The 26343-nt window shown below is 33.2% G+C and overlaps 1 protein-coding gene across 5 annotated transcripts in view; it reads left to right on the top strand.

Moving 5' to 3' along the window:
* The window catches only part of BCLAF1 (BCL2 associated transcription factor 1), a 29538-nt gene extending 5668 nt beyond the window's left edge, over positions 1 to 23870 (top strand). Inside the window, exons 2-13 of one of the 5 annotated variants that reach the window (XM_077894277.1) lie at positions 737 to 838; positions 2641 to 2753; positions 3475 to 4380; positions 5531 to 6196; positions 6345 to 6514; positions 8820 to 8925; positions 10276 to 10360; positions 12805 to 12980; positions 14109 to 14289; positions 15362 to 15508; positions 20892 to 21104; positions 21264 to 23870. In XM_077894277.1, coding sequence (XP_077750403.1) covers positions 2650 to 2753; positions 3475 to 4380; positions 5531 to 6196; positions 6345 to 6514; positions 8820 to 8925; positions 10276 to 10360; positions 12805 to 12980; positions 14109 to 14289; positions 15362 to 15508; positions 20892 to 21104; positions 21264 to 21269 — 2760 coding nt within the window. In that variant the 5' untranslated portion in view covers positions 737 to 838; positions 2641 to 2649 and the 3' untranslated portion in view covers positions 21270 to 23870. Of the gene's footprint in view, positions 1 to 736; positions 839 to 2640; positions 2754 to 3468; positions 4381 to 5530; positions 6197 to 6344; positions 6515 to 8819; positions 8926 to 10275; positions 10361 to 12804; positions 12981 to 13113; positions 13277 to 14108; positions 14290 to 15361; positions 15509 to 20891; positions 21105 to 21263 lie in introns of those variants that run through there. The other 4 variants (XM_077894276.1, XM_077894279.1, XM_077894278.1 and 1 more) reach the window with 4 other exon arrangements.
* The last annotated feature ends 2473 nt before the right edge of the window (positions 23871 to 26343 follow it).

The raw sequence follows: 26343 nt of genomic DNA, 5'->3' as shown, positions 1-26343 counted from the left end.
ATTGGTAATCACTGATTGTTACTTTGAGGCTAATAACCTTTATTGATAGCTGCTTAATATTTTGTGCAAAATTTAAATTTATTTGCATTGTAATAGTAAATTAGTAAGATTGTTGGTTTTCATTAGGTATTTTGATTTATAGACTTTTATTGGAATGTCTGCATGTATCAAAGTGATTTTAGGCGCAGAGCTTACTGTGATAGCTCTTAATAAGAATCCTAAAGACCAGTTTCAGATGAAACTGAACTGTACAAAGGAAGTGGCCAAGAGAGAATAAAGAATAAGATAAGTAGCAAAGCCTTACAGATAAATTCATACTTTAGCTAAGGTATAATTGTAGCAATATGAATAATTACTAGTAGATGACATGTTTTGATATTCTAAGAATACCGTATTTGGCATTATATTAGCCACTTGAAAATTTTATGATAGGATAGCAGCATAGGTTGTTTTCTAAAGTCCAAATTGCTAAAATGAGAATTCAAGTATTTAAATTAAAAAATAAAATGCTGTCAGCTTCATGGTGCACTTCTACATTCTGATAAAAGCAAAAAAAATTTCTTAATCTTTTATGGTTAAAAGTTCATTTCCTAAAACAGGTTCCCTTTCCGTGAAATCATTAGTACCTTTATTAAGAGTTTACTTCAGTGCTAACCATAATTCATTATTGTGAACAGTGGATATTTACCATAAATCAAACTCATATATGTGTATTTTTTTTTTTTATCTTTGCTAGGAATTTGAATTGAGTTTAATTTCTCAGAACATTTTCTCCAGGAAGAATTTTACAGTATCTCAAAGACTTCACTTGACTGCTTATTCCTGCATAAAACCCAAGGTAAATAGCATTCATTTTTCTACTTTTCAGTTTTGGTTTATTTGAGAAAATGTGACTACTTAATTCATGAATTTGAGTGATTGAAAGTCATAAGTTTGAAGCTTTTTTAAAATTTATTATTTTTTTGCATTTTGGTGGCTTATGTTAAATAAGCTAGATTTAGAAGTTTTAGGAAAAAGATTCTTTTTTTCTCTCCTGCTTCTCTGTTTTTTGTCTCCTTCCACTTTTATAAACACGTCAACTTAGATGCAGGACAATAACTTCTCTCTCCATATGCATATAAGAGGAATTCTGTAACTTAGCTTTTTTAACACCCTTAAATCGCTATTAAGGTAATTAAAGTTGATTGTATTACATGTATCAACTCCTTTAGTCTTCACTACAACTCTCAGGAAGATACTGTCTTTATATATTATTTACAAGAAGATAGAGCTGATATTTGTCTTTATGAGGATAGTTTTATTTTGAAATGTGAAACCTTAAATTTGTCATTTATGGTTTTGATGAAATATGTATGGACATTGTGTTGCTTCTGTAATTGAAATCAATTGTAGTACTTTTAAGTACTATTTTCATAATATGGAGCAGTGCTTAGGTAGGTAAAAATAAAAGCTTTCAAAAATATTTGGTTGTAGGAGAAATTGTTTCTGTGGCAGTTAACAGGATATTAGAAGTTCAGTGAGCCCATTTTTATGGAAATAGCTTATTTTGGTAATAAGTTAGTGGAAATTTGGAAATAGTTACAGCAGAAATAAACTTAGGGAGGCGCATATAGGTTCTCTAAATTATTTAGTCCTGTTAATGATTTTTGTACCCAGTGAGGTTTAATTATTGCACTAGATATTAAGTAGTGTTGAGAAAAGTTTGACTATTGGCACCCAACTTTTTTTTTCTTGTACTTCCAGTATCTTTCTTGCAGCAATCTTTCTCGTTTGTTTTTTATCCTTTTACTTCTACTTACCCAAAAGCTACAGGATGAACTAGCATTGTTCACATAAGTCCTTTTTTTTTTTTAGACATACGTCCATTTTTTTGTGTAATCATGCAGTGTTGTATACGTGGAGTGGTTAATTTAGCCCCCTTTTTTTTTCCTTTAATTTAGCCCCATTTTAAGGCCATAAACATTTAGGATGATAGTCTGCTAGGTTTACTATTATTATTTTTAGTATTATGCCACTTGTATTTTCTTTGTTTCAGGTGCCTTATCTGATATTATTGCTCTGCTATTTTTTTTTTTTTTTTTTTATCTTTTTTACAGGAGAGGTAGGCATTTATATTGGGCATGGAGTAACATCTGACATACTACTGTAGTCTTAGATTGCTCTTTCTGGCTTCTGCAGCTGCTGCCTTTTTGAATTGAGGTACATAGATAGTATAGTCCGTAGAAATCTTCTGTCCTATCTGCAATATACAGTACCTGTCATGCAGGTGAAGATAAATAGTTAGGGATAATTGTATTAGTATTCATTTGAAAATGGTGATAAGTAATATCCTTTAAGAAACTTAAGTCTTGGGGATCCCTGGGTGGCGCAGTGGTTTGGTGCCTGCCTTTGGCCCAGGGCGCGATCCTGGAGACCCGGGATCGAATCCCACGTCGGGCTCCCGGTGCATGGAGCCTGCTTCTCCCTCTGCCTGTGTCTCTGCCTCTCCCTGTGTGTGTGACTATCATAAATTAAAAAAAAAAAAAAAAAAAAAAAGAAAGAAACTTAAGTTTTGTAAAACGTAGTTTTACAACATATATATACAGGTGTGAAACGTCTTTCATTGAATTGTGATTTTTTACTTTTGCTCTCATTAACTAGGAGAAAGAAATGGGTCGCTCCAATTCTAGATCACATTCTTCAAGATCAAAGTCTAGATCACAGTCTAGTTCTCGATCAAGATCAAGATCGCATTCTAGGAAGAAGAGATACAGGTGAATTACTGTGCTTTTAATCAGCTAATGATTGATTATAGAGTGCTTACTATATTTAGCTACAATCCTAAACTCAGTATATTTTATTGTCAGCCTTGTGAAGTGGATCTATTCTTGCCTTCATTTTAGAGTTGGGGAAATTGAGAATTGTTCAAGTTGCAAGTTAGTAAATGTCAGAACTTAAGTTTGAGTTCAGTTAATGTGACTTCAGATCTCAGATTCTTACCATACTGTGCTTTTGTATAGTGAATTTCTTTGAATTTATGTTGAGATAAGTTGGATAGTGAGAATAATATTACTGTAAACTATCTTTGCATATTATTTCAGTTTCTCATTGTTTCTGATATCTCAGTATGTATGCCTTTAGCCAGTAGTATTTCATTGATGAATATTCTTCTATGCCATTAAATATTCTTTTACTCTGCTACTTTAAGTGCCTTTATAACTTTATTAATTTCTTAGTGTGTCCTGTTGGATATTTTCCCTTGTTTTCCATGCCTTTGTTCCTAAGGCCTTTACTTTATTCTCTCAATATTTATCTCAGAAGTGAGACTTTTAAAACAGTAAACTTTACTTTTATATAAATGAGGGGTTTTGTTTTTCAAATGTACACTTCTGATTTTGACTGTTGACCTGTTAAATTCAACCAGGAGTATTTAGGAGGATAGAATGGAATAGTTTATTTTTCTTGTATTGATATTTATTTCATTTTTAGTTCTAGGTCTCGTTCCAGGACATATTCAAGATCTCGTAGTAGAGATCGTATTTATTCTAGAGATTATCGCCGAGATTACAGAAATAATAGAGGAATGAGACGACCTTATGGGTACAGAGGAAGGGGCAGAGGGTATTATCAAGGAGGAGGAGGTAGATATCATCGAGGTGGTTATAGACCTGTCTGGAATAGAAGACACTCTAGGAGTCCTAGACGAGGTCGTTCACGTTCCAGGAGTCCAAAAAGAAGATCCGTTTCTTCTCAAAGATCCCGAAGCAGATCTCGCCGGTCATATAGATCTTCTAGGTCTCCAAGATCATCCTCTTCTCGTTCTTCATCCCCATATAGCAAATCTCCTGTCTCTAAAAGACGAGGGTCTCAGGAAAAACAAACCAAAAAAGCTGAAGGGGAGCCCCAAGAAGAGAGTCCTTTGAAAAGTAAATCACAGGAGGAGCCGAAAGATACATTTGAACATGACCCATCTGAATCTATTGATGAGTTTAACAAATCATCAGCCACATCTGGTGATATTTGGCCTGGCCTTTCAGCTTATGATAATAGTCCCAGATCACCTCATAGTCCTTCACCGATTGCTACACCACCTAGTCAGAGTTCATCTTGCTCTGATGCCCCCATGCTCAGTACAGTCCACTCTGCAAAAAACACCCCCTCTCAGCATTCACATTCCATTCAGCATAGTCCTGAAAGGTCTGGGTCTGGTTCTGTTGGAAATGGATCTAGTCGGTACAGTCCTTCTCAGAATAGTCCAATTCATCATATCCCTTCACGAAGAAGCCCTGCAAAGACAATCACACCACAGAATGCTCCAAGAGATGACGCTAGGGGACGTTCTTCATTTTATCCTGATGGTGGAGATCAGGAATCTGCAAAGACAGGAAAATTCTTAAAAAGGTAAGCACTAAAATATTTAGATAATAATATTAATACTCTTAATTTTGAATTCTCTTTCGATTTTTAAGACTTAACATTGCACTATGATGTGTATTAGCTGTTACTCAAGACTTTATAATTCTAAGTTGTTTACACTGTATGTGGTTAACTTTGCAAATTAAGTGTTTTAATAGAAGCTAATTTGTATTTTTCTTTTTAATTTTACTCTCAGTCAAGAATTATTGTAGACAAGAAATTGAGTAGCATAAAGCATAACTGATGGTAAACTTGTTGTAAGAACTTGCAGAGATAAATTTTGTATTAGCACTGAAAGCTTGTTTCCTTCATCATTATAATGTGTCCTACATAAATAATGTATTTATAGTGCATGTTCTTACTTGTGTGGTATTATACATGCAGCTGCCAATTATTAAGAAATTTGACTATAAAAAGATAATGGTATTTCTTACTCTAGTAACATTTGAAACATACTTTGTTTAAATTCTGATTTCAAGCATTGCTAGAGTTGCCAAAAAACTCAGTGAAAATTGGGTTCTAATGTAGTTTGACTCTGAGAAAATAGAACAGGTAGGCAAATATTTATGGGGTAGTGCTGTACAAACTACATTTAAATTTCTTGTTGAACTGATACAGTATTCAGTATTCCCAGAAATCATTTTCTGCAGCAGAGTATATATGAAATATTTTGTGATTCAGAGTATTAAATAATATTAATTTAAAGTCATTTGTGAACTATTTTTGGTAGATAAATGTAATAGTCTGAAATTTTGAGTATAATTATAAGTAGAATTCTGATAGAGAAATATGTTGCTTATGGGTTTTCTTTAGCCTTAAAAATTAAACTGTTGCAGGTTATAGAAGTTCTGGATAATTGGATTTGTTAGTGCAGAATTGTGACCTATGACTAGAAAAAGTTTTTGAGAAAGGATTTAGTATGTAAATGTATTTAAAAATTCAGTACATAAGTGCTGTATGGTTGCTTTTGATGTTTTTTAAAAGTGGAATCTGAAGAAAACACTATTCAGTAGAGTTTTTTTTTTTTTTTCTCTTTATTACTGGCTCTACAGTATTGGGCAGCACATATAAGTATACAAGTGATCCACAGTGAATGCAATCCAGAGTTACCATTCTCTTCTCTGCTTATTCACAGGTTCACAGATGAAGAGTCTAGAGTATTCCTGCTTGATAGGGGTAATACCAGGGATAAAGAGGCTCCAAAGGAGAAAGGATCAGAGAAAGGGAGGGCAGAGGGAGAATGGGAAGATCAGGAAGCACTAGATTACTTTAGTGATAAAGAGTCTGGAAAACAAAAGTTTAACGATTCAGAAGGGGATGACACAGAGGAGACAGAGGATTATAGACAGTTCAGAAAGTCAGTCCTTGCAGATCAGGGTAAAAATTTTGCTACTACATCTCACCGGAATACTGAGGAGGAAGGACCCAAGTACAAGTCTAAAGTTTCACTGAAAGGCAATAGAGAAAGTGACGGATTTAGAGAAGAAAAAAATTATAAACTTAAAGAGACTGGCTACGTAGTGGAAAGGCCTAGCACTGCAAAAGATAAGCACAAGGAAGACGACAAAAATTCTGAGAGAATAACAGTAAAGAAAGAAACTCAATCACCTGAGCAGGTAAAGTCTGAAAAGCTCAAAGACCTCTTTGATTACAGTCCCCCTCTACACAAGAATCTGGATGCACGAGAAAAGTCTACCTTCCGAGAGGAGAGCCCACTTAGGATCAAAATGATAGCCAGTGATTCGCATCGTCCGGAAGTCAAACTCAAAATGGCACCTGTTCCTCTTGATGATTCTAACAGGTAATTCCACACTGATGCCCAGGAAATAATCTGTGTGGTTTACTTAATATCCTAGTTAATTATCTTACTTTCTGAACATACTCCCATTTCATATTCAAACCAATGGTATATTTTGTTTATGTGTGTGTTTGTTACCGATATGCTCCAGACCTGCTTCCTTGACTAAAGACAGGCTACTTGCTAGTACACTTGTCCATTCTGTCAAGAAGGAACAAGAATTCCGATCCATCTTTGACCACATTAAGTTGCCACAGGCCAGCAAAAGCACTTCAGAGTCTTTTATTCAACACATTGTGTCCTTGGTTCATCATGTAAAAGGTATGTTTACTATTGTGAATGAAATTTTTCTTGCAAATGAAAATGAGTAGGTAGACTTTTAATAATGTACTTTAGGGCTAGCAAGTACACATAGGGACCATTAGAAATTTGGAGAAATAGTTTCATGAAAGAGCCATCAGTCTTGCTGACATTAAGACCCATGGAGATATTTAATAAAAAGTGATTGAAATACCAGGTAGAGTTGAAACATACTCTAAAAATGTATATAATGAGAAAATTGATATTTACTTATTTAATGAGGAGTCTTTGAAATGTGTCGTTGTACCTGAAGGGCAGAATGCTTACAGATGTTTTCTCATTGCATGAATATGCCATATAATGCACTCTTGCATAAATTTATAATAAAGTGAGGCTGTATTATTACTGAGTACTATTAAGAACTTCTTTTCCATTTTTAAAGACACTTGAAACCAGCAGAAAAGCAGTATTGATTTTGTCTATATTTTTGTTATTTAATTTGTTGCAATACTTAGTTTTTTTAAATGATACATTGGAAAAGAGTTTATTGGAATTCTATAAGGAAAAAAGTTCAAGAAATTTAATATGTTAGATGAGTAGTGATTATATGAATAGTTACTAATTAGGATAATAATGACAATTCGTTAGTCCTGAAGATAAGGGTGTTCATTTCAGCTAAAGTAATGATTCTCTGTTTTCACCAGTATGTAAATCAAAGTTACTAGTAATTTTCAAAGGGTTTAGGGTGTGACTTTTTGGGCAATTAGGTTGTTTTGTTTTTGTTACTTTCTTTTTGTGTTTAAAAGGCAGCTTACTGTGAAGTAGGTTCTTACCCAGGAAGCTCTGTGGTTGTTGGTCTTAAATGCCATTTTTTAAAGTTTCTTTTTGTGTGAGAACAACTCATTGTAATAGCTGAAACCTGTCACTAGCGAATTCTTTTATACGATTGATGTTTCAAAACAGTGAATAGTTCATGCATTTCTTTTTGACTGTAATTATTTAAACATGGTAACAAGAGTTTTGTTATTTGGCTATAACTAGGTTTGTGAACCAGTTTATGACCATATTATTGTGGTACATAAAATATGAAACCTTAACATTTTTTTCTTTTTTTTACCTTTTTTGACCTGTCTCCACATTTTACAATTTATTGCTGAATTTTGAGATCAGGTTTTTATAAAATTTTTTCTTTTTCTTTTTCATTTTCTTTTTCTTTTTCTTTTTTTTTTTAAAGAACTGTAGTTATGTTTCATTATTGGTATTGTTGCAACCGATCTGAACAGCTCTTTCTTAATTTAGAGCTGAAAATGCCCAGTGATGTTTTCTTTTTCATTGTAACTAGGTCCTGGAATATGTTTTGAAATGGCAAAATCCATGTTTCAAAGTAAAATAGCTGTTGAAAGATACAGGCAAAGTTGAATCTTCTGTCTTCCTGGCAAAAATGGCATAAAAACTGAGTTGCTAGCTCAAATTCCTGGGTTTCATGGAATTATGATTGAGGCACTACCCTTGTAGTGGCCGTTTCAAGTTTTAATGATTGGTTATGAGACATGTGCTGGATATTGGGCGGTAAGTTGACACAGATGTATGTTGACCTGTTAAGCAGATAGCTTGCTTCGTAATGTAACATTTCATGACTTTATACGTCTTTCTATTTTACATTTACAGCATATCTTGAATGATTTAAAAACTAGTATTGATATTACTGATTTTAAAATTTAAAAGAAGGACGAGAATAATAGCAAATATGCTGTCAGGTTTGCCAAGATGCCAGATTTTTGGTGTAATTATTGTTAATTGATTGAAAAATATTTTTTTCAATTGAAATGGTAGTACTCCGTTTTTTCTTAAATCAGTTTTTTTTGTTGTCAACATAGTTCTTGATGAAATAATTGTATTAGTTTACTAAAACCAACTGTGTAGTTATTTCAGTATTATTTGTTTTCTGCAAATGATTACTTGAAGTAATAACTTCATTGGTTCATATCGGTAAGGTATAAGGAGGTACACACATTATTGTTCCTTTTTGTTGTTTGAGGAAGTAGTGCATTATTGAAAACTAGTTAGAGATTCTCCATCTGTTTATTGTTCTTGGATTATATGTAGTATCGACAGGGCCTTCTGAGGAGTTTTGTATCTGTTACCTGTTGAGGTACGAGAAGTTAAAAGGGACAGAGTAGGAGGTCTTTGTAACACTTGATTCTCTTCTGCTAGGTTTCTTGAATATTTTTATTTTCCTTTCACGCCAAATGCCCTTCTGTCACAAATGAAAATTTCCTTTGAAGTAAAGATAACTAATTGGACAGTATTTCTCCTAAATCAACAGAGCAATACTTCAAATCAGCTGCAATGACCCTAAACGAGAGATTCACTTCGTATCAGAAAGCCACCGAAGAACATAGTACCAGGCAAAAGAGCCCTGAGATACACAGGTATGTGCACTATTGAATGGGCATAAAAACGTTTTGATAGGAAGACACTGTTTAAACAATATCATATTGGAACTATGCTATCATGATACAAAATGAGCTTTGGTTTTATTTCTGATTCATACCTTAAATAAGTGTATTCCAGCCTTGAAAAGTTTGTAATTTATAGTTTTTAAAATTTTCACTTCATTTGGTCTAAACAGGTTCTTAGAATTTAAAATACTCCTTAATCACTCCCCAGTAAGGAATTCAGTAGATAACACATTTGTTTTTTTGGGAGGAAGTTGGATGCCTTTAATTTAAAATTTTTTTTTTTTTTTTTTTTTTTTTTTTTTTTTTTATGATAGTCACAGAGAGAGAGAGAGAGGCAGAGACACAGGCAGAGGGAGAAGCAGGCTCCATGCACCGGGAGCCCGATGTGGGATTCGATCCCAGGTCTCCAGGATCGCGCCCTGGGCCAAAGGCAGGCGCCAAACCGCTGCGCCACCCAGGGATCCCTTTTTTTTTTTTTTTTTGTTAATTTTTTTTTTTTTTTTAATTTTATTTATGATAGTCACAGAGAGAGAGAGAAAGGCAGAGACACAGGCAGAGGGAGAAGCAGGCTCCATGCACCGGGAGCCCGATGGATGCCTTTAATTTAATTTACTTCCAGTAAGTTTGTAAAATAAAAATGTTTCATGACAGAACTGTTTTTTCATAAGAATATAAATGTTAAGTCAGGCAATTATGTTGACATCCTGGTTCTGTAACTTCATTGTGATGAACAAGTTATCTCTGAACGTTAGTTTTTTTCTATCTACTAAAAAAGGACAACAGTGCCTCTTGCAGGGTGACAGTGACAATTAGTATTGGTTATAAAGTATCTCAGTACATAGTACACAATAGGTAGGGTTTTGGTGGTGACTACTAAAGAAGCTCTGAAAAGTTGCAACTGACACTAGCTTAAAAAGGAAAGGCACAGCATAAAATTAAAGATCCACTGAATGTGTAAAAATACTGGATATACTTAGGAAGAAATAATGGTATATATGTGTTCATTGAAGATTTGGAAGTATAATTGTATGATGGTTGACAATAATACTGAATTTAATCAAAATGAGTTCTTTATGATTGTTTTAAAAGGCTAGACTTCTTTATATATAAAGATACTTGAAGCATTTTAATTTTAGTGGATATAGTCTTTCTTAGTCTATTTGGAATTAGATTAATAATCTTATCAATGCTAAAGTATACTGGGGGAGAAATTACTAGAATTACTGTTTAGTAATTTTCCTTTATAAAAATGGACAGTTCTGAGGAATTTTTTGAACCATAAATTAATGTGACTACAAATAGACTTTTTTTTATGTTAAGGAGAATTGACATCTCTCCAAGTGCCCTGAGGAAGCATACTCGTTTAGCAGGGGAAGAGAGAGTTTTTAAAGAAGAAAATCAAAAGGTATGTTTTGAATGGACTTTTTTTTAATGTTAAGTTCAACTTAGTTAGTGGTATTATATACTAAGTATAGTTTGTGTGGACAAAATGTTTGCAAAGGGCATCTATTTTTAACTTGTGAGTAAATGCATTTATGGTAGTACATACAGTGTTCTTTCCTAAAAGAAATTAAACTGACACTACACTGTGTACCCAAGTAAAACCAAAAGTAATTTTTAAAAATGAAGAAATTAGTTCTAAGTAAAGGGTAAAGAATCAAGAAGTAGACAAAGGAAAACTATAGAAGCGAAGGTAGATTTATAGTTTTCTATGAAGTTTTGAGTTTAAATAGATGAGCCAGAATAGATATCCTTGATTTATATGTGCCTAAATTGATATATCTAGGTTTTTCACAGCAAGAACAAGAAGTAATCCCCATGCTACTGGGCATTTTTGATCTGAACTAAGAGATAAACATTCTAAGAACTGATTTATAAAAGAACATTTGGAATAAAAACTGTCACTATTAGAATTTTTGTGGGTTTGGAATAAAAACTGTCACTATTAGAATTTTTGTGGGTTAGGGGAGGAATGCTTTTAAACTTGAGAAGAACCTGTGAATATTGGGGGAGAGATCTGTAAGAATGGAATGCATTTATTAAGGGGACTGTGATATATTCTGATTTGAAATTTACATTTTCTAGGCAGACTAGCCCACATGGCATGCCACATGGGTCTAGTAGAAATGTGGGGACAAGTAGAAAGGGACCAACTGTCCATTGTAATAACGAGGTTAGGGGACTTGGAAATGCTGCTTGGTTCCAGTTTTGGGTATATCCAAGTTTTGGGTATAGCCAAATATTTGGCAAGATAATTAGTCTCTTGAACATAGGTTTTCTAATCAGAAAAATGAGACTATGTGTGTTTTGCAGAGCTGAATAGTTGAGCTATTATGAAAACATTGGCACTTTCATTACCAGAAGCTGTTATTGATGGAATAATTGTATTGTACAAATATTTTAATAGGGCATGCTATAAACTTACTAGGTATGAAATTTAGAGCTTAAAAGAAAATGGTCTCTTTGTATGGGGCATACTTGTCTTGGAAAAACAGATCCTAAGAAGCAAATACTAATCTTGACTTTTCCTTTCAATATCTTGGGTTCAGTGTTGGTTACTTTTGTTTTGCCAACAATTTAGTCTATCTTTGTGCTCTGAAAGAGTGAGTATCTTATTTCTTTCCTCATTACTCACCAGTATTTCATGTGGAGAAGAGGAAATAGTGATTACTTAAAGATGGACAGGAGGATATGACATTGCTTTTTATCTTTCATCTTCTGATCTGAATAATGTGCTACTATTTAACTTATTTCTAGTTTTGGAGTTTACAAAGTAGTTTTACTTAAATTATCGTGTTACTTGTGGGCTTGGTAATTCCTAGGTGAATAAGGAAGGTTTTTGTTCTTAATTAGACTTTGTTACCCAGGGAGCAAATAGGTGAGTAGTTCTCATTTGGAGATACATTTATACTCTCAAGCTTTATTAATGCTTTTGAATATTATAGCTAGATTTCCCAGAGTAAGTACTTCTTATTGTTGAATACTAGCAAGGATGTCCACATTGCTTAGCATCTTACTGATGTATAATTTTTCTTCATTCCTAGATGCCTCTTTCCATCTTCCTAAATTATATAGTATTTGAAAAAGCAATGGAACAAGAAGGAGGTGAATTGTGACCCAGTTAAACTAATGTCCGTTGCAATACCTGAATTGAGAAAGGGCAGTATATGGCCCAAGATACTGAGTACAGGATTGGGAATAATCTCTTTCTGGCTTTGTTTCTACCCTTATTCAACCTTACTTGGTTTTATTAATCATACTCCACTTTGCATGTTATGGAAATTACACAGTTCTTCTTTTTGAAGTGGTTTTTATTGGGTTGGTCAACTTTTATTGGGAAGACTTTTGATAATGAGGCTTGAATAATGAGAACCATTACTTTTAGAAACCCTTAACTTTATAGGTAGATGGCTGTACCACAACTGCAGATAGAGTATAACCTCTATCACTATTCAACTATTTAAAAAAAAAAAGAAAACCCTTTGAAAAGGATGAGTGAATGACAATGAGGATCAGCTGAGTGGAAAAATAATTATGTCCTTCTTACTATACAAAGTTTGTTATGGATTTCTTTGAACAAAAATCCTTTGACATTTTCAAGATAATCAGCTTTTCATAACTTCCCTAGTCCCATCGCACTGTGTATACAAATGTTAAAACAACCAAGCATATTTTTTAACAACTAAAACTAAGTTTGGAAGTAGTATGTTATGGTCCACTCTTTTCTGATACTAAAATGCCAGTTTAGACACTGGCATAAAATTTGGCTTTATATATATATATATATATATTTTTTTTTTTTTTCTTATCTGTCTCCTGAATTCTGTATTTTACGTTTGTCTCTTACAGGGAGATAAAAAATTAAGGTGTGATTCTGCTGATCTTCGGCATGACATTGATCGTCGGAGAAAAGAAAGAAGTAAAGAACGGGGGGATTCCAAGGGCTCCAGGGAATCCAGTGGATCAAGAAAGCAGGAAAAAACTCCAAAAGATTACAAGGAATACAAATCTTACAAAGATGACAGGTAATTGTTAAAACTGTGTGAGTTAGGTTTTAGCTTCTAATTAGCCTTTAATAATTGTCAGCTTAATTGCTTTCAATTTTGACTGTGTAATCGAATGTTTAAATTTAAACAATTAAAATTATTTGTTTTACAGCAAAAATGTATTTGTCTTTTACACGGCTTATGGTGGATGAGGACAAAAACTTTGGAATAGCAAGCTAACACTGAAAAAAAAAATGACAAATTAATGTGTCCTATTATCCAGGCTACATCAGGAGGTTGGACTTCAATGCAGTGCATTTCTAGAAACAGTTTGTGTAAGAACTTTGGTTCGTTATGCTTGATTCCGCACTTTTTCAACTCATAACACCCAGAGTACAAGAATTTTAAACTGATATCTAGTGGTTTAACATGGGAAGATGGGGGGGAGGAAGGACTAGTTTTTATGAAATAGCAATGTGTATTAATCTTTCAAAGTAATGTTTCCATGGATACTGTTAGCAGTGGTAAGAGTTATCTCAGGTATGACCTTTTCGGGTGTTGCATTAGAACCATGTTAAAATTGATCATCATAGAGTCAAATAAATAGTAGGAATACTCAGTATCATAGATAATCGTTTTCTTGGTATTCATTAGGTAAATGGTGGATTTTACTCGTGTTTTTTTTAACTTATGACTGGTATTTGTATGTCATATTGCTTTTTATTTCTATAATGGAGTTATGGCCCAAATTGTACCAACTCTTCTCACCCAGGGTGTACAAACTGCAGTCATTTTGAAACTTGGCCTTAAGAACATTCTTACTTTTTCCTACTCTTCTTTTCTTTCCTAAAATAACTACATCAAAAAAGTTAAAAATATTGAAGAACTGAACCTTATTCTTGAAGTTTCCAGACTGCTAGTTTTTAACTAGCAGGCCACATAGCATGTTTTTCATTAGTCATGTAAAAAAAAATAACTGAAGGAGATTGGAAACAGACTGTGTCAAATTTTAACACCCAATTGTTTTAGTTATATGATAATTTTAATAGGGGATAGTTTGTTTTTTTTTTTTGACTTGAAAATATCCCTTTTATTATAAGATTCAACAGGGTCTTTATCTTTTTTAAAATAGCACATATTTTTTTGTTTTCTTTGTTTATTTTGCAGTAAACATAAAAGTAGAGAGCAAGATCATTCTCGATCTTCATCCTCTTCAGCATCACCTTCTTCTCCCAGTTCTCGAGAAGAAAAGGAGAGTAAGAAGGAAAGAGAAGAAGAATTTAAAACTCACCATGAACTGAAAGAATACTCAGGCTTTGGAGGAGTTAGCCGACCACGAGGAACCTTTGTAAGTAATAGAAATACCTTGATTATTGGTAGAACTTTAGAGCACTGTGCATAAGGAAAGTTAAAAATACGTGATTTAGACCCTGTTGTGAGTCATTACTCCTACAGTCAGAAATAGTCTTGGAAAGTGAAATGGTATTTATCTTCATTAAGAAATGCATTTAGGAGTTGGGAGGAGGGGCTGGAGCTGGGATGATGCTTTCTTTATATACAGAGTAAAAATAAGTGTTTTTGTCTAATAAAAAAAACACACACCTATATATAAATTATATACTTTTTAAATTTCGGAAACAATAACTACCTAGTATATAAAGACCCAAGAGTCAAGTAAAGTTAGTGATTGAAATCCAGTTCTTTAATCACTTAATTTTTGAAAAAATACCTTAAAACGTTAAAAAAAAGAAACACCCTAATCTCTGTATTACAACGATTTGTACCTTGCCTGTTTTGCTTTCCAGTAATTGTTTATATGTGTATAATCATAGAAATCATGTAACTTTTCTTTTTATTCTACATAGCACACATATTATCCCCATATTTGCATAAATTTTTGTAATTATTAGTTTAATGACTTCATAGTAGTGCATCTTCTTGACTCTTCAATTTCTATATTCAGATTCCACCCGTAAGCGAGTATTCAATTATTAGTAGGGTTTTATTAATTAGATTATTTGGGAAAGAGAAGAGGTTTGCTTAAATGGTAATAGGTGTAGTTGAACACTTGGGACTCCTTTGATAATTCAAAGAATTAGACAACTCTTTTGGCTAGTAAAAAGGGAAAAGAACCCAACTTCATTATTTAAAAATACTAGTCCATGCCATGAAACTGTAGTCAGTATATTAATATTTAGATTGACTGCATTTCTTCTTAACCTATTCAACTTTCAGTAGGCAGATTTTTTTTTGCCTGTAATATAAAATAGCCACCCTTTCCATCCTCAGTGGCTATGAAATTAGAGATTTAGGAAGGAAATTAGGGAATATGTTTTTTGTTACTGCAGTAAAATTAGAGTTTGCATGTAACTAAATACCTTTTGATTGCATTACTAAACAACTTTGTTAATGTTAATCAGTTTCGAATTAGAGGCAGAGGAAGAGCCAGAGGAGTTTTTGCTGGGACAAATACTGGTCCAAACAACTCAAATACTACTTTTCAAAAGAGACCGAAGGAAGAGGAATGGGATCCAGAATATACCCCAAAGAGCAAGAAGTACTTCTTGGTGGGTGTTAGAAATCTGTGTTTATTTGGTTTGCATTAATTTTCAAAGCATACTGGGTGAATACATTTGAGTACAGGTATCCACTACTATGAGAAGTTTTCACCATAATGCAGGAAACCTTTTAAAATTCATTACCCAGATGATTCGAAGTTTTGAAAATGTGGGTCCCTTTGGTCCTGTTTATACTTCATTGATAGCACCTATAGGCTGATCAGGGTAAACTGAAAATGTACCTGATTTGATAGCCATATTCAGAATAGAACATTAACGTATGTTTCATATCTGTCTATAAGACAACAGTTATAGAAACTTTTCATTAAGATTAACTTCCATCATCACAGCTGTCTGTTTAAATGAAGGACAAAGAAAATTCTTTCACAGTAACACAATTAAGGATCTCAGGAAGGCTGATTATGATTACTTCCATTGGAATAAAAGATGAAAAATCACATGGAAAAGTTGCTAGCAACACTAATTTGGTGCTTCTTTATGATACAATTCCCTTTGAAGTAGTTTTCTAACAAATGGAGGTAGAGGAGACGGGTCCTGAAAGAGTTTCTAGCGTAATTAATGGTGGAAATTTTCTGCAGTTTGATATGGGAGAAAAGGGTTCAGCATTATAGACACTTAGGAAAATACCAAAGCTATTACCAGAAGTATTTATTCTTACAGCTTTTCAGAGAAGTCATGTTTCAGAGACTGGTTCTGAGGATTAGTTGTTTTGCAGAAGCAAGAAGGAAAATAATACTAGATTTACAGAATTGTCTTTTATTTTCCTTTTTTATGAATATATTTGAATACATCTGAATTCCTAAAACCTATCTGATTAGAAAGAGCTATATGCTGAAGTAGATCTTTATTGTTTGAAGAATGGGCAATCAAAAATTAATTTCTGTATGACAGTCTTGGGTACTTTAATGACCAAAGTCTGACAAAAATTTTAAAGCGTATTATGCATAATGTTTATGCAATATATGCTCCTATAAGGGGAAATTTATGCTTGTTTGAATTGCTTGAGTTGGCTGTGTGGACCGTGAAAGACATTTTATTCAGTCATAGGAAAGTTTAAAAGTTCTGCTTTTTGATCTAAGACTTTATGTATTTACAGACTGCTGTTTTGTTTATGTTAGGTACTATGAATGCAAAAAACAAATATTTTAGTTCTTGGCTGGAGCAAATAAATTCTAAATACATGTGGTGGATTTCCTCCCAAGCAGGAAATGGAGGGTTGTTTCAAAGGAGAGATTGATAAGGAGACCCTATATAGAGGAACTGGGCTTGAATCTTGAGCGTAAAAGAAAGGCCAGGTGTACTACAGATTGCAGGAGTAAAACATCTGAGATAGAACTCTGTGGCTACATGGTTGGTGTAAGTTTGGTAAAATTAAGAAAAAAGTAGGAGCCAAGTTGTGGAAGAGTATAATATTTTAGTAAATTTGGATCTTAACCAGAGTTTAGAAAAACCATGGTTGTATAGATCTGAGAGTTTTTGAATATCAGAACTAAGGGGTTAGATACTAAAAAAGTTAACATTTATGAGGACTTAACTCAAGGACCCTCTAGTTGGGTGTTGGTAGTGAGATGAAGGGATCTAAGATAGGGGATACAGGGGTAAGAATCCAATTTGAGGAGAAAATTAAGTGTTCTGTTCTTCAAGTGCTTAGGAGAAATTAAGTGCAGATAATGCAATGTATTGTTGCTAAGGCAGATCTATAGAGAAAAAAATTTAGGAGCCCTGATCTTCAAGAACACAATTAAAAGCCTTGATAAAATCACCTAGTCAGAGAAAAAGGCCCTTCTGTGAAAGGTGAGGTGAGGAGTTAGCGATAATAAAAATGCACACTATTCATTTAAAAAAGAATGCCAGAGAAGTAGACTTAAGTTTTAAAAGTCAGAAAGTTAAGAGGGAAATGAAAGGTGAATTAGATAGATGGTAATTACTTAGTATTTTGAATGTTTTCAAATACTAAATTAAGGTGAGACCTACATTTTTTTTTAATGGCATTTTTTCAGAATCTGGTAGTGTAATTTTTATCTTACATTGGAACATTTCAGTTTGGCATTTAGGTGGTAGTTTTACTGATTAAGAAGAAGAATGTGAGTTATTTTAAGAATTTAGCAACTTATAAGTAGTAACCTCTTTATATGTTGCTATTCTGGGCTAGATCTTAAAAACCTTCATTTCTATATAAAACATGCATTTGTCAGAGACTGTTCATTAGAAGTAAAATTAAAATATTAATCATTTTTTCTTATCAGTTCCCACAGTTAATTATTTTGGTTCTTAATTAATAAACTGTTTAAATGACAGCTCTGAGTTCTACATGGATATTTAAAATTTAAAAGATTTTACTTTTGCAAAGGTATTTTATAGATAGCTACTGTTGAGAATATAAATATAAATAAAAACATTCATGCAAAAAAAATATTCAGAAGAAATGAGTTTGAAAACCTGTAGATGTTCCCTTAGGTTCTTTCAGAATAATTGACATGGAACTTCTAATAACATTTATTGAGCATATGTACTGTGCTAGGTGTCTAAGTGTTTTACAAATATAAGCTTAATTCATGAGTATAAAAAATCATTTTGAGATGAGTCCTTTATTCCACTTTTACAGAAGAAAAACACTGGATTACAGAGATTGAGCAGCTTGACCAAAGTTATATGGCTAGTAGAACTTTGAATTTGAACCCATGCCTTGGGCTCCAGAGTCAGAGTTCTGAAAGCACTCTATCGTTCCTTCTCCAATATTGAATAATAGTAACATTTGTTCTTTTCTGAAATTTCTCATCTTTCAACTTGGATATATGCAAAGATTTGGTAATGTTTTTAATAATAAGTACTCCAGGAAAGATAGTCTGTCTTAGAACCTGAAATTCTGTGGAGGGGTGGATATGTGAAGAGTTGGAACAAGTGGAAAGTACTAAAGTGGGATAGGTTCTCAGTGTTGAGTTGATGTCTTCTGAGGAAGAGAAAAATCCATGGTGGGGAAGGAGCTTTAGGGTAGAAGGTAGGAGGTTTGATCAGTTAACCTTTTGAAACTTGATCATTCTGTGGAGAAGAGAGAAGCGGATTCAAAAGGTCTTTTTTTTTTTTTTTTTTAAAGATTATTTATTTGAGAGAACAAAGGGAGGGCACAGATGAGAGGAGAGGGGTGGCTGGGGGGAGAGAGAATCTTGATCAAACTCCCCACTGAGCGCTGGGCCAGATGGAGGACTCTGAGATCACGACCTGAGCCAAAATCAAAAGTCAGACGCTTAACTAACTGAGCCACTCAGCTGCCCCCAGAAGGTCTTGTTCTAATATGACCTCCTTTGTTTTGTGCATTATAACTACCTCACTTCTCTGACCCTTTATCATATGAAGTAATTAATTTTTAAAAATTGTAGGCAGGACTAAAATCTCAGAAATTAGAATTTGAGGATTAAGATACTATGATCTCACTATGCTTAGTATCAGAGTGTTATTTCCATAGCTGCCAGGATATCTTCTGAGAGATACAGTATAATTTAGCTGCTGTTTTCTTTATATGGTTTCAGATCATTGGATATTTAAGGATAATGGCTAGTTTAACTCTAGTGTTGGCTTTGCCTCTTTTTTCTATTTCTGGAACTTAGCTGCCTTATATGGTAATCATTTACTGCCACCAAGATATTTGGAAAATGTATTCTATGGGTGATAATCCTAAAGAGTAGTGTAAAGGACTAGCTTTGTGGCCTTGGCAAGTAACTTAGTTTCTCTGTGCTTGCTTTATATCTAAAGGGGGATTAGTTAACAGTATTTTAGGGTTAGATGAGTATAAATACATGGTAAGTGCTTAGAACAGTGTCTTACTCTTAGTAAACATTATTACCACTGTTTTGAGTACTTGCTTGTCATACACTGGGCTGGGCAATTATTCCAGATATCTGTGTTCCTTCATGGCTATCTCCCATTTTTAAAATGAGGAAGCAAAGCCACAGAGCTTTTGTTTACCTATGTGCTTCCCGCAAATGCATGGAATGCTGTGTAAATGCCACAAACTCTAGAATTGGTTGTTCTGATACCAAAAGGGAGTCTGAAATTATGTAGTTGTGTGGGTATCATTTCGAGTGGCAGAGTATTTTAAAATATTTTATTTCAGGTTTCTAATTAAACTTTGTGACGTTCTGTAATCTACACTTTGACAGTTCCTAAATTCATTTTTATGGAGACAGACAAACTCTAGCTAGTCCTTTTTCATTGGTTTTGTAAAGATAGATGAATAGAAATTGGTAACTGCTTTTCTGCATGGTGTGTTACTTGCGGAACTGAGCTTTGTAATTCATGCCAGGAGGGTGATGTGTATTACATGAATTATGCACAAAGGCACATTTTGTGTTTTGGAAAAGGTGCTTATATCATGTAATACTTGAAAATTTTGTTTAGTGACTTTTGGATAGCTGGTCAGGTGTTGCATAGATTATGCAACATTGTTTACGTTATACTTATTGTCTCATTAAGGGACATTATCTTGCCTTATTTTCCATTTTTTATAGGTGACAAACTTGAGACTTTAAGTTTGAGGTGGTCAGCAATTAATTAAATTACAGGAGAATGTTGGCTTTTTTGTTTTCGGGTGTGGTACTCATCCACTTATCCACAAAGTAAAGTGCTTTTCAAGTTTGCAGATTATTTTGATTAATGGAGCAGTTTGTAATTTGGGGAATATCTGTATTTGGATATAGTTAATGAAAAGTTAAGGCTAAAATAATAACTAATTAAAAGTAATAAAAAGCTGCAGTAGTTAATGTTGGTGAAGAAGAAAGAAGTTGAGATATCACTCTAGGGACCATGCTCTCATGAATTGGCATGTGAAATTCTCTAGCCTAGAAAATTGATGTGTAATATACATTGATTTAGTTTTAAGTCTCAGTGGGGATTTTAAAATCTGTTCCTGTATGTAAGGTATAATTCATGCCACTTAATAAATTTTATAGTGTTATATTTTTATGACTTTGTAATGTCTTTATGACTAGTAATTTTTTGGGAAAATTATTGGTTATTTTACCTCATTGACATGCAGTATATTAACAAGTGGACTTACATTTAAAATAATGGAAATTTTGCAAAAAAGTCAAAATTTTGAAAGTTGACAGTAATTTAGCAGTTGAGATTGTCCAAAAAATTGGACAACTCTCAGTGCTTATTATACAGCAGTAAGATGTAATTATTTGCTTTCATAATGGAATATATTTTTGCCAAAACCTCAGTGTTATTGGCTTTGTTTTAATGTGTTTTAGAACGTTACCAATCTCACATAACCCTAGTCTTCCAAAGTTTTGTACCATGACATATGATTGGGGAATATGATCATTTTTTTTGAAAGACATTTTAGTGATGATTGTTTTTAACCTCTCTGTAGCATGATGACAGAGATGATGGTGTGGATTATTGGGCCAAAAGAGGAAGAGGTCGTGGTACTTTTCAACGTGGCAGAGGGCGCTTTAACTTCAAAAAATCAGGTAGCAGTCCAAAATGGACTCATGACAAATACCAAGGGGACGGGATTGTTGAAGATGAAGAAGAGACCATGGAAAATAATGAAGAAAAGAAGGACAGACGCAAAGAAGAAAAGGTACAAATTTCAACTTGTTAGTGATTCTGACACATTTTCTTCAGTATAGTTTGGTGGGCCAATTAGTTAATTATTTCCTGTTTAGGGACAATGATTATTATGGATCATTTTCATTCTCCACGTTTTTGCTAATCCTTTTTTTCCTCTTTGTTTTTTTAGGAATAGTAAATCTGAAGTGAGATTGCAACAGAGAGCAGAACTTGCACCCACCATTTTTTACCTGATTTTTGTTTTCAAATAAGAATGTAAGCATTTTACTTAAATTTTACTGTTTGCAAGTAGTCAATAGAAATTTTGTTTTAAGTCTTCAAATATCTTGAAAAATAGTAGACTGTATGTTGAAAATTGTACTGAAATAAAGTAGAAACTTGTTACGTACCATATTTGTAACTATCAACTTTTAAAAAATACTTTTACTGTTTTTGTTACATGCATTGTAATTCGCTTTGTCTATAAGATATGGTCAAGTACAGCTCTGTGAAAGTTCTGATTCTCTTCCTTCCCTGTTTGTTAATGTTTCTTCTGAAGTAAACGTTAGCTCTACATACGAATCCCTGAACAGAGGTTGTTTATAGAGACCACACTAATTATTTTAACTGTATACATCTGTTTAACATTCTCCTTAATTCAAACACACTACGTTGTAGGGTGACTAACTTTTGAGGTGTACCACAGAAAAGGTTTTTACTTTGGTAAACTAAACTAGTTTAACATGTCAGCAGATGTTTAAGAACAGAAAAAAAGCTTTACCAATAGCTAAAATGTAAAAGCTATTTAAAGATCCAAAAGTATGAGAATTTTTTTTTCTAATTGAAATTAAGCAGTGGCCTATAAAAACCATTCTTAGGATCCTTTACTTTTTGGGCTCAAAATTCAATGTTCCTTTCTATTTTTTATTTGAAAGTTTGAGTCATGGTCTTAGATATTAGCTAATCTTTTTGACAGAGGAACTGGTCTGTGATAATGCAATTAAAAATCCATTCCTACCAAACGTATTACTTTAAAAAAATGAAACAGAACAAAACCTATAATCCTGGTCTTGGTATGGAAGAGGATTATCCTGCAGAATAACTTGATGTATTAGAAAGATGTACCTGATTTCATATCTTAAACATATTTATTTGAGCTTCTGGACAGCTGTAACATTAGTTTGTAGTCTAACTATAAGGAAAAATAGGGAAATAAAACATACTGTTAATTAGTAGTATTTTAAGTAACTTGTTTTTCAATAAAAAGTTTTGACAGGAAGTTTGTTGCAGCATTGGTCTAACTTGGTTTTACTTTTTTCCCTATTTCAGTTGCAGTCTATAAAATGGCTTTTTCTTTTTTCTTCCCAAAGGTTCTATTCTTCAGGTAGATAATCTTTCAGATGTGAATTACCTTTATGTTTATGCTGTTAGCTAAGATGAAAATCCAAAATAGTCATTTTCCCTGTTAAGTTTGTCTGCTCTATGAGCATATATAAAAGTAGTTAAATTTTATTTGTTAATTCAGCAACAAAATTAGTTGTATATGTTTGCATTAAAAGGAGGTAATGCTTATTCTGTTAATGTAAACTTTCAGAGATCTTAAGTACATGAATCTTTCATTCTCACTTGCTGATTTGCAGTGCTGCTAGCACCTTGATTGCAGCCAAGGGCATTTGCTAAGAACTGTAAGAAGGAAAAATACGAAAACAAAATTCCAGTATATGTAATGTATGGCCCTAGGATCCTTAGTGATTGCATGATTTCTCCTATTTTGACTTTTCTGAAATTGTTACAGAGCAGAGGAAATACTGTCAAAGCAAGTTTGTAATTGCATTAATCAGGACACAGCTAATATTTTCCTAGTCAGAATAATACTTAATCACATGCTAAAAAGCAACATGGATTTAATCTTCAACACCAGGAGACTTTTCACAACCATTTTATTTTATACAAGTAAATTTAGCTTTTATTTTAACAGTTATTATTTGGTTAGATACTGAGTCTGTGCATGACTGTAAATGTGCAGTTTTGTTTTTCCACTTAAGACAATAGGAGAACAGGAATTTGCCGAGAAATTATTTAATAGAGAGTGGGAATAAAGCTCCTTAAGTCCTATCAGCAAGTTACATTTTAAATGCAAATGCATTGCTTTTAACCTAAATAAATACTTCTATTAATTTGGTTACTTCTATTAAACAAAATTGAGAAAAGGATTATACCAGAATTTAGTAGGAAGGGTGATAGAACTCTGCAATAGGATGCTATTGTGGATGTTTTCTTTTTCAGAGCCAAGCATATGAAAGACTTTGTTGTGTTTTTTTTAAGCCACAATTTAACTCCACACCTCACAACGTGTTATAAAGCTGAATGGTTCCTCTTGATAAGGATATTTGTTAACAAATGCCAGAAAATAACTCTTTAATACCTGCATTAACAGACTTCCTTTTGCCCAGAGAAGGAAAATAAAAATGAACCAAAGGATATTTCCAGAAAGAATTAAGAAAGCTGTTTAAGAAGGCCATGACTCAGTCCTTAGGTGTGTATGCCTTTCAACATCCTAGGAATTTTAATATAAAATAGCAAAATATGCTTTTCCAGTTGAATTTGACTTTAAGGAATTACTATTTGTTCCCTTTTGTCACAGTTAAAATCAAGTGTTGGGAATTATAATTTGAGTAAAAATATTACCCAATACGAATGAATGTAGATGGCTAAACGATTCTTACTCAGTGTGATGTAAATTGCAACAGGGACCCTTGTAAATTGTCATATGCCAATAAAATGTCATAAGTGGTAATAGCTGTTGTTTGTTTACCTGATTTTGGGACTATTTTTGTGTCTGTTCTATACAACTGATTTCTATGGCCTATTCATAGAGTTTAGAATACCATCTCCTCTTGCTAAAGTTACTAGTATGTTGTGGCTTTTTGGGGGGTTGATAAATACTTTATAAAACTCCTCAAATCCCATTTATTTTTTTGTTTTTCCTGGAAATGGGACATTTTGTGGTAGATGATTCCAAGCTATTATTAGAGAATACAGAAATTCGAGGTTTCTAGTCTAGTCCTCCAGTTCTTGTGTTAATACAGGAATTTCTTAGCCATAATATTACAAAGAATCAGTATTATTTCTCTTCTTTTAAAAAACTAGTTTTCATTAACTAAAAAGAGATTGGGTTTTTGTTTGTTAGACTTGTTCATTTTGAGTAAGATCTGGTATAATTCTTACCATGCCCCTCTTAGAAATTATTTGAAACATAAAATGGACCATTTTTGTCAACTTTAAACAAGAGCAGAAATATGTGACAAACACATATTTTTTGTGTTAACCATGGTAGATTATTTTAATGTTATATATCACTTTCCTACATTAAATAAAGTATGCTTATTTATTAGGGACCTTTAACTTTTTTTGCTCTATGGCTTAATGTAGTTTTTTTTTTTTCTTTTTCTCTTTGGGTTTCAATTGGAATCCTTTTGGGAGTACTTTGTTTCTATGTGGAACAGTATTCCTTTCACACAGAAGTAGAGAGACCTGTTTCAGTTTTTGAAGTTGCTAAATAGGGAAGGCAGTTGGAGAAATAAAATTTGAAAATTGTCTAATTTGTCCCGGGACAAATTATCCTGGGATTTTAGTTGACTAGACTTAGTCTACTCTGAATAGTAGATCCTGATATGTCCTTCGACAAAATTTTAGAATATTATGTTACCATATATTTGGGGTTTCAAGTAGTTGAAACCATTGTTAAATCTGAATGTTAAGGATCTAATTTCTAAATGTTCAGTTCACTGAGGTTGATATTACAAATTAAGAGTGTATGCTAATGAGTTTTAAGTCAACAAGATTTTTTTTAACTTTATTTTTTTTTAATTTTTATTTATTTATGATAGTCACACACACACACAGAGGCAGAGACATAGGCAGAGGGAGAAGCAGGCTCCATGCACCGGGAGCCTGACGTGGGATTCCATTCCGGGTCTCCAGGATCGCGCCCTGGGCCAAAGGCAGGCGCTAAACCGCTGCACCATCCAGGGACCCCAAGTCAACAAGATTTGTTATCAATTTCTTAGAATCCAGGAATATATGGAAAGTAGTTATATTCCATTGTCTTCCTCAAGAGCCTTAGAGATTGTATAGATTTATGAGCTGTTTCTCATGCTTCTGAAACATTCAGTAATGATTAGTATGTGTTGACCATGCAAGCAAAGCCAAAGTTGTACATACATTTAAGTCTTCTAGTTCTCTATTATGTAACCTAATACTCTAGATCTTAAAAATGGATCCTACTGATTAAAAAAGGAATGCAGGTGTTAGGATGGTGTTTTACCACTACTATGAAAAAAAATCTCAAGTAATGTGCCTTAATTATAATCTCTGCATAAGAAAAATATTTTTCTGGCAGACATTTTAGATGGTTTACCACAGTGAACTGATTTTATATCACCCGTAAAATATGGAAGATAATCTTGATTCTTGCAAGTAGAAGAGGGTTGGGCAAGTGGATTTTAATGCTCTTCTTCTAAGAATCAGAATCTGATTTTTCTTAGTAGTAATCTTTTGGCTTTGCCCGCTTCTTGGTGAGCATCCCTTTTAGTAAAAGTGGATGATAATTAAGTACACCTTAAAATTAGGTGGCATGGAAGGACTTAAATTCACAGCAGGACCTGTGTATTTTGCAATGATTAACTTTGTGGTACTATCATAGTCATGGCGAATTTCAGGGAATGTATAAAGCAACAAAAAAAGAATACCATTCTCATCCTCCAAAATAGTTGTTTACTTGTTAACCTTATCTAGCCCTTGACTATAGAAGGTCATAATAATGTACCAAAAAGAGAAAACTAAATTTTTTATTGGGGTACTTCTAAAGCTGCCTTGAGGGAAGTGTTAAGTATACTTTGAATTTTTTGAAAGAAATTGAATATCATCACCAAGTGTAAGCATGATAAGAAAGTTACAATAAAAGACAACACTTAACTGGTTAATGTTATATGTAGTTATAGTCTGTGCATACATTTAGTGATGATACTCATATATCAGAATCAAAGTATTGTCTGCTTTTGACCCATATAATACTGTGGTGAAGATACTTCAACTGCTGCAGTCAGTAAACTCTAACTTGAACTCCTTGACCTTTTAATTTCAACCTTTAGTTGCCATCTGTGGGATGTTTTCCATTTGTAAAATTAATGTCGTTTTAAGCTAAAACCCTTCAGTGTCTTCCCATTGCTAAACTGTTAGGATGAACAACATGAGCTGGTCTTTTGTCT

The sequence above is a fragment of the Canis aureus genome, chromosome 1 (genome assembly GCF_053574225.1).
Source record: "Canis aureus isolate CA01 chromosome 1, VMU_Caureus_v.1.0, whole genome shotgun sequence".
Taxonomy (NCBI): Eukaryota; Metazoa; Chordata; class Mammalia; order Carnivora; family Canidae; genus Canis; species Canis aureus.
The sequence above is the reverse complement of the archived record's forward strand: the minus strand, read 5'-3'. Positions and strand labels throughout refer to the sequence as shown.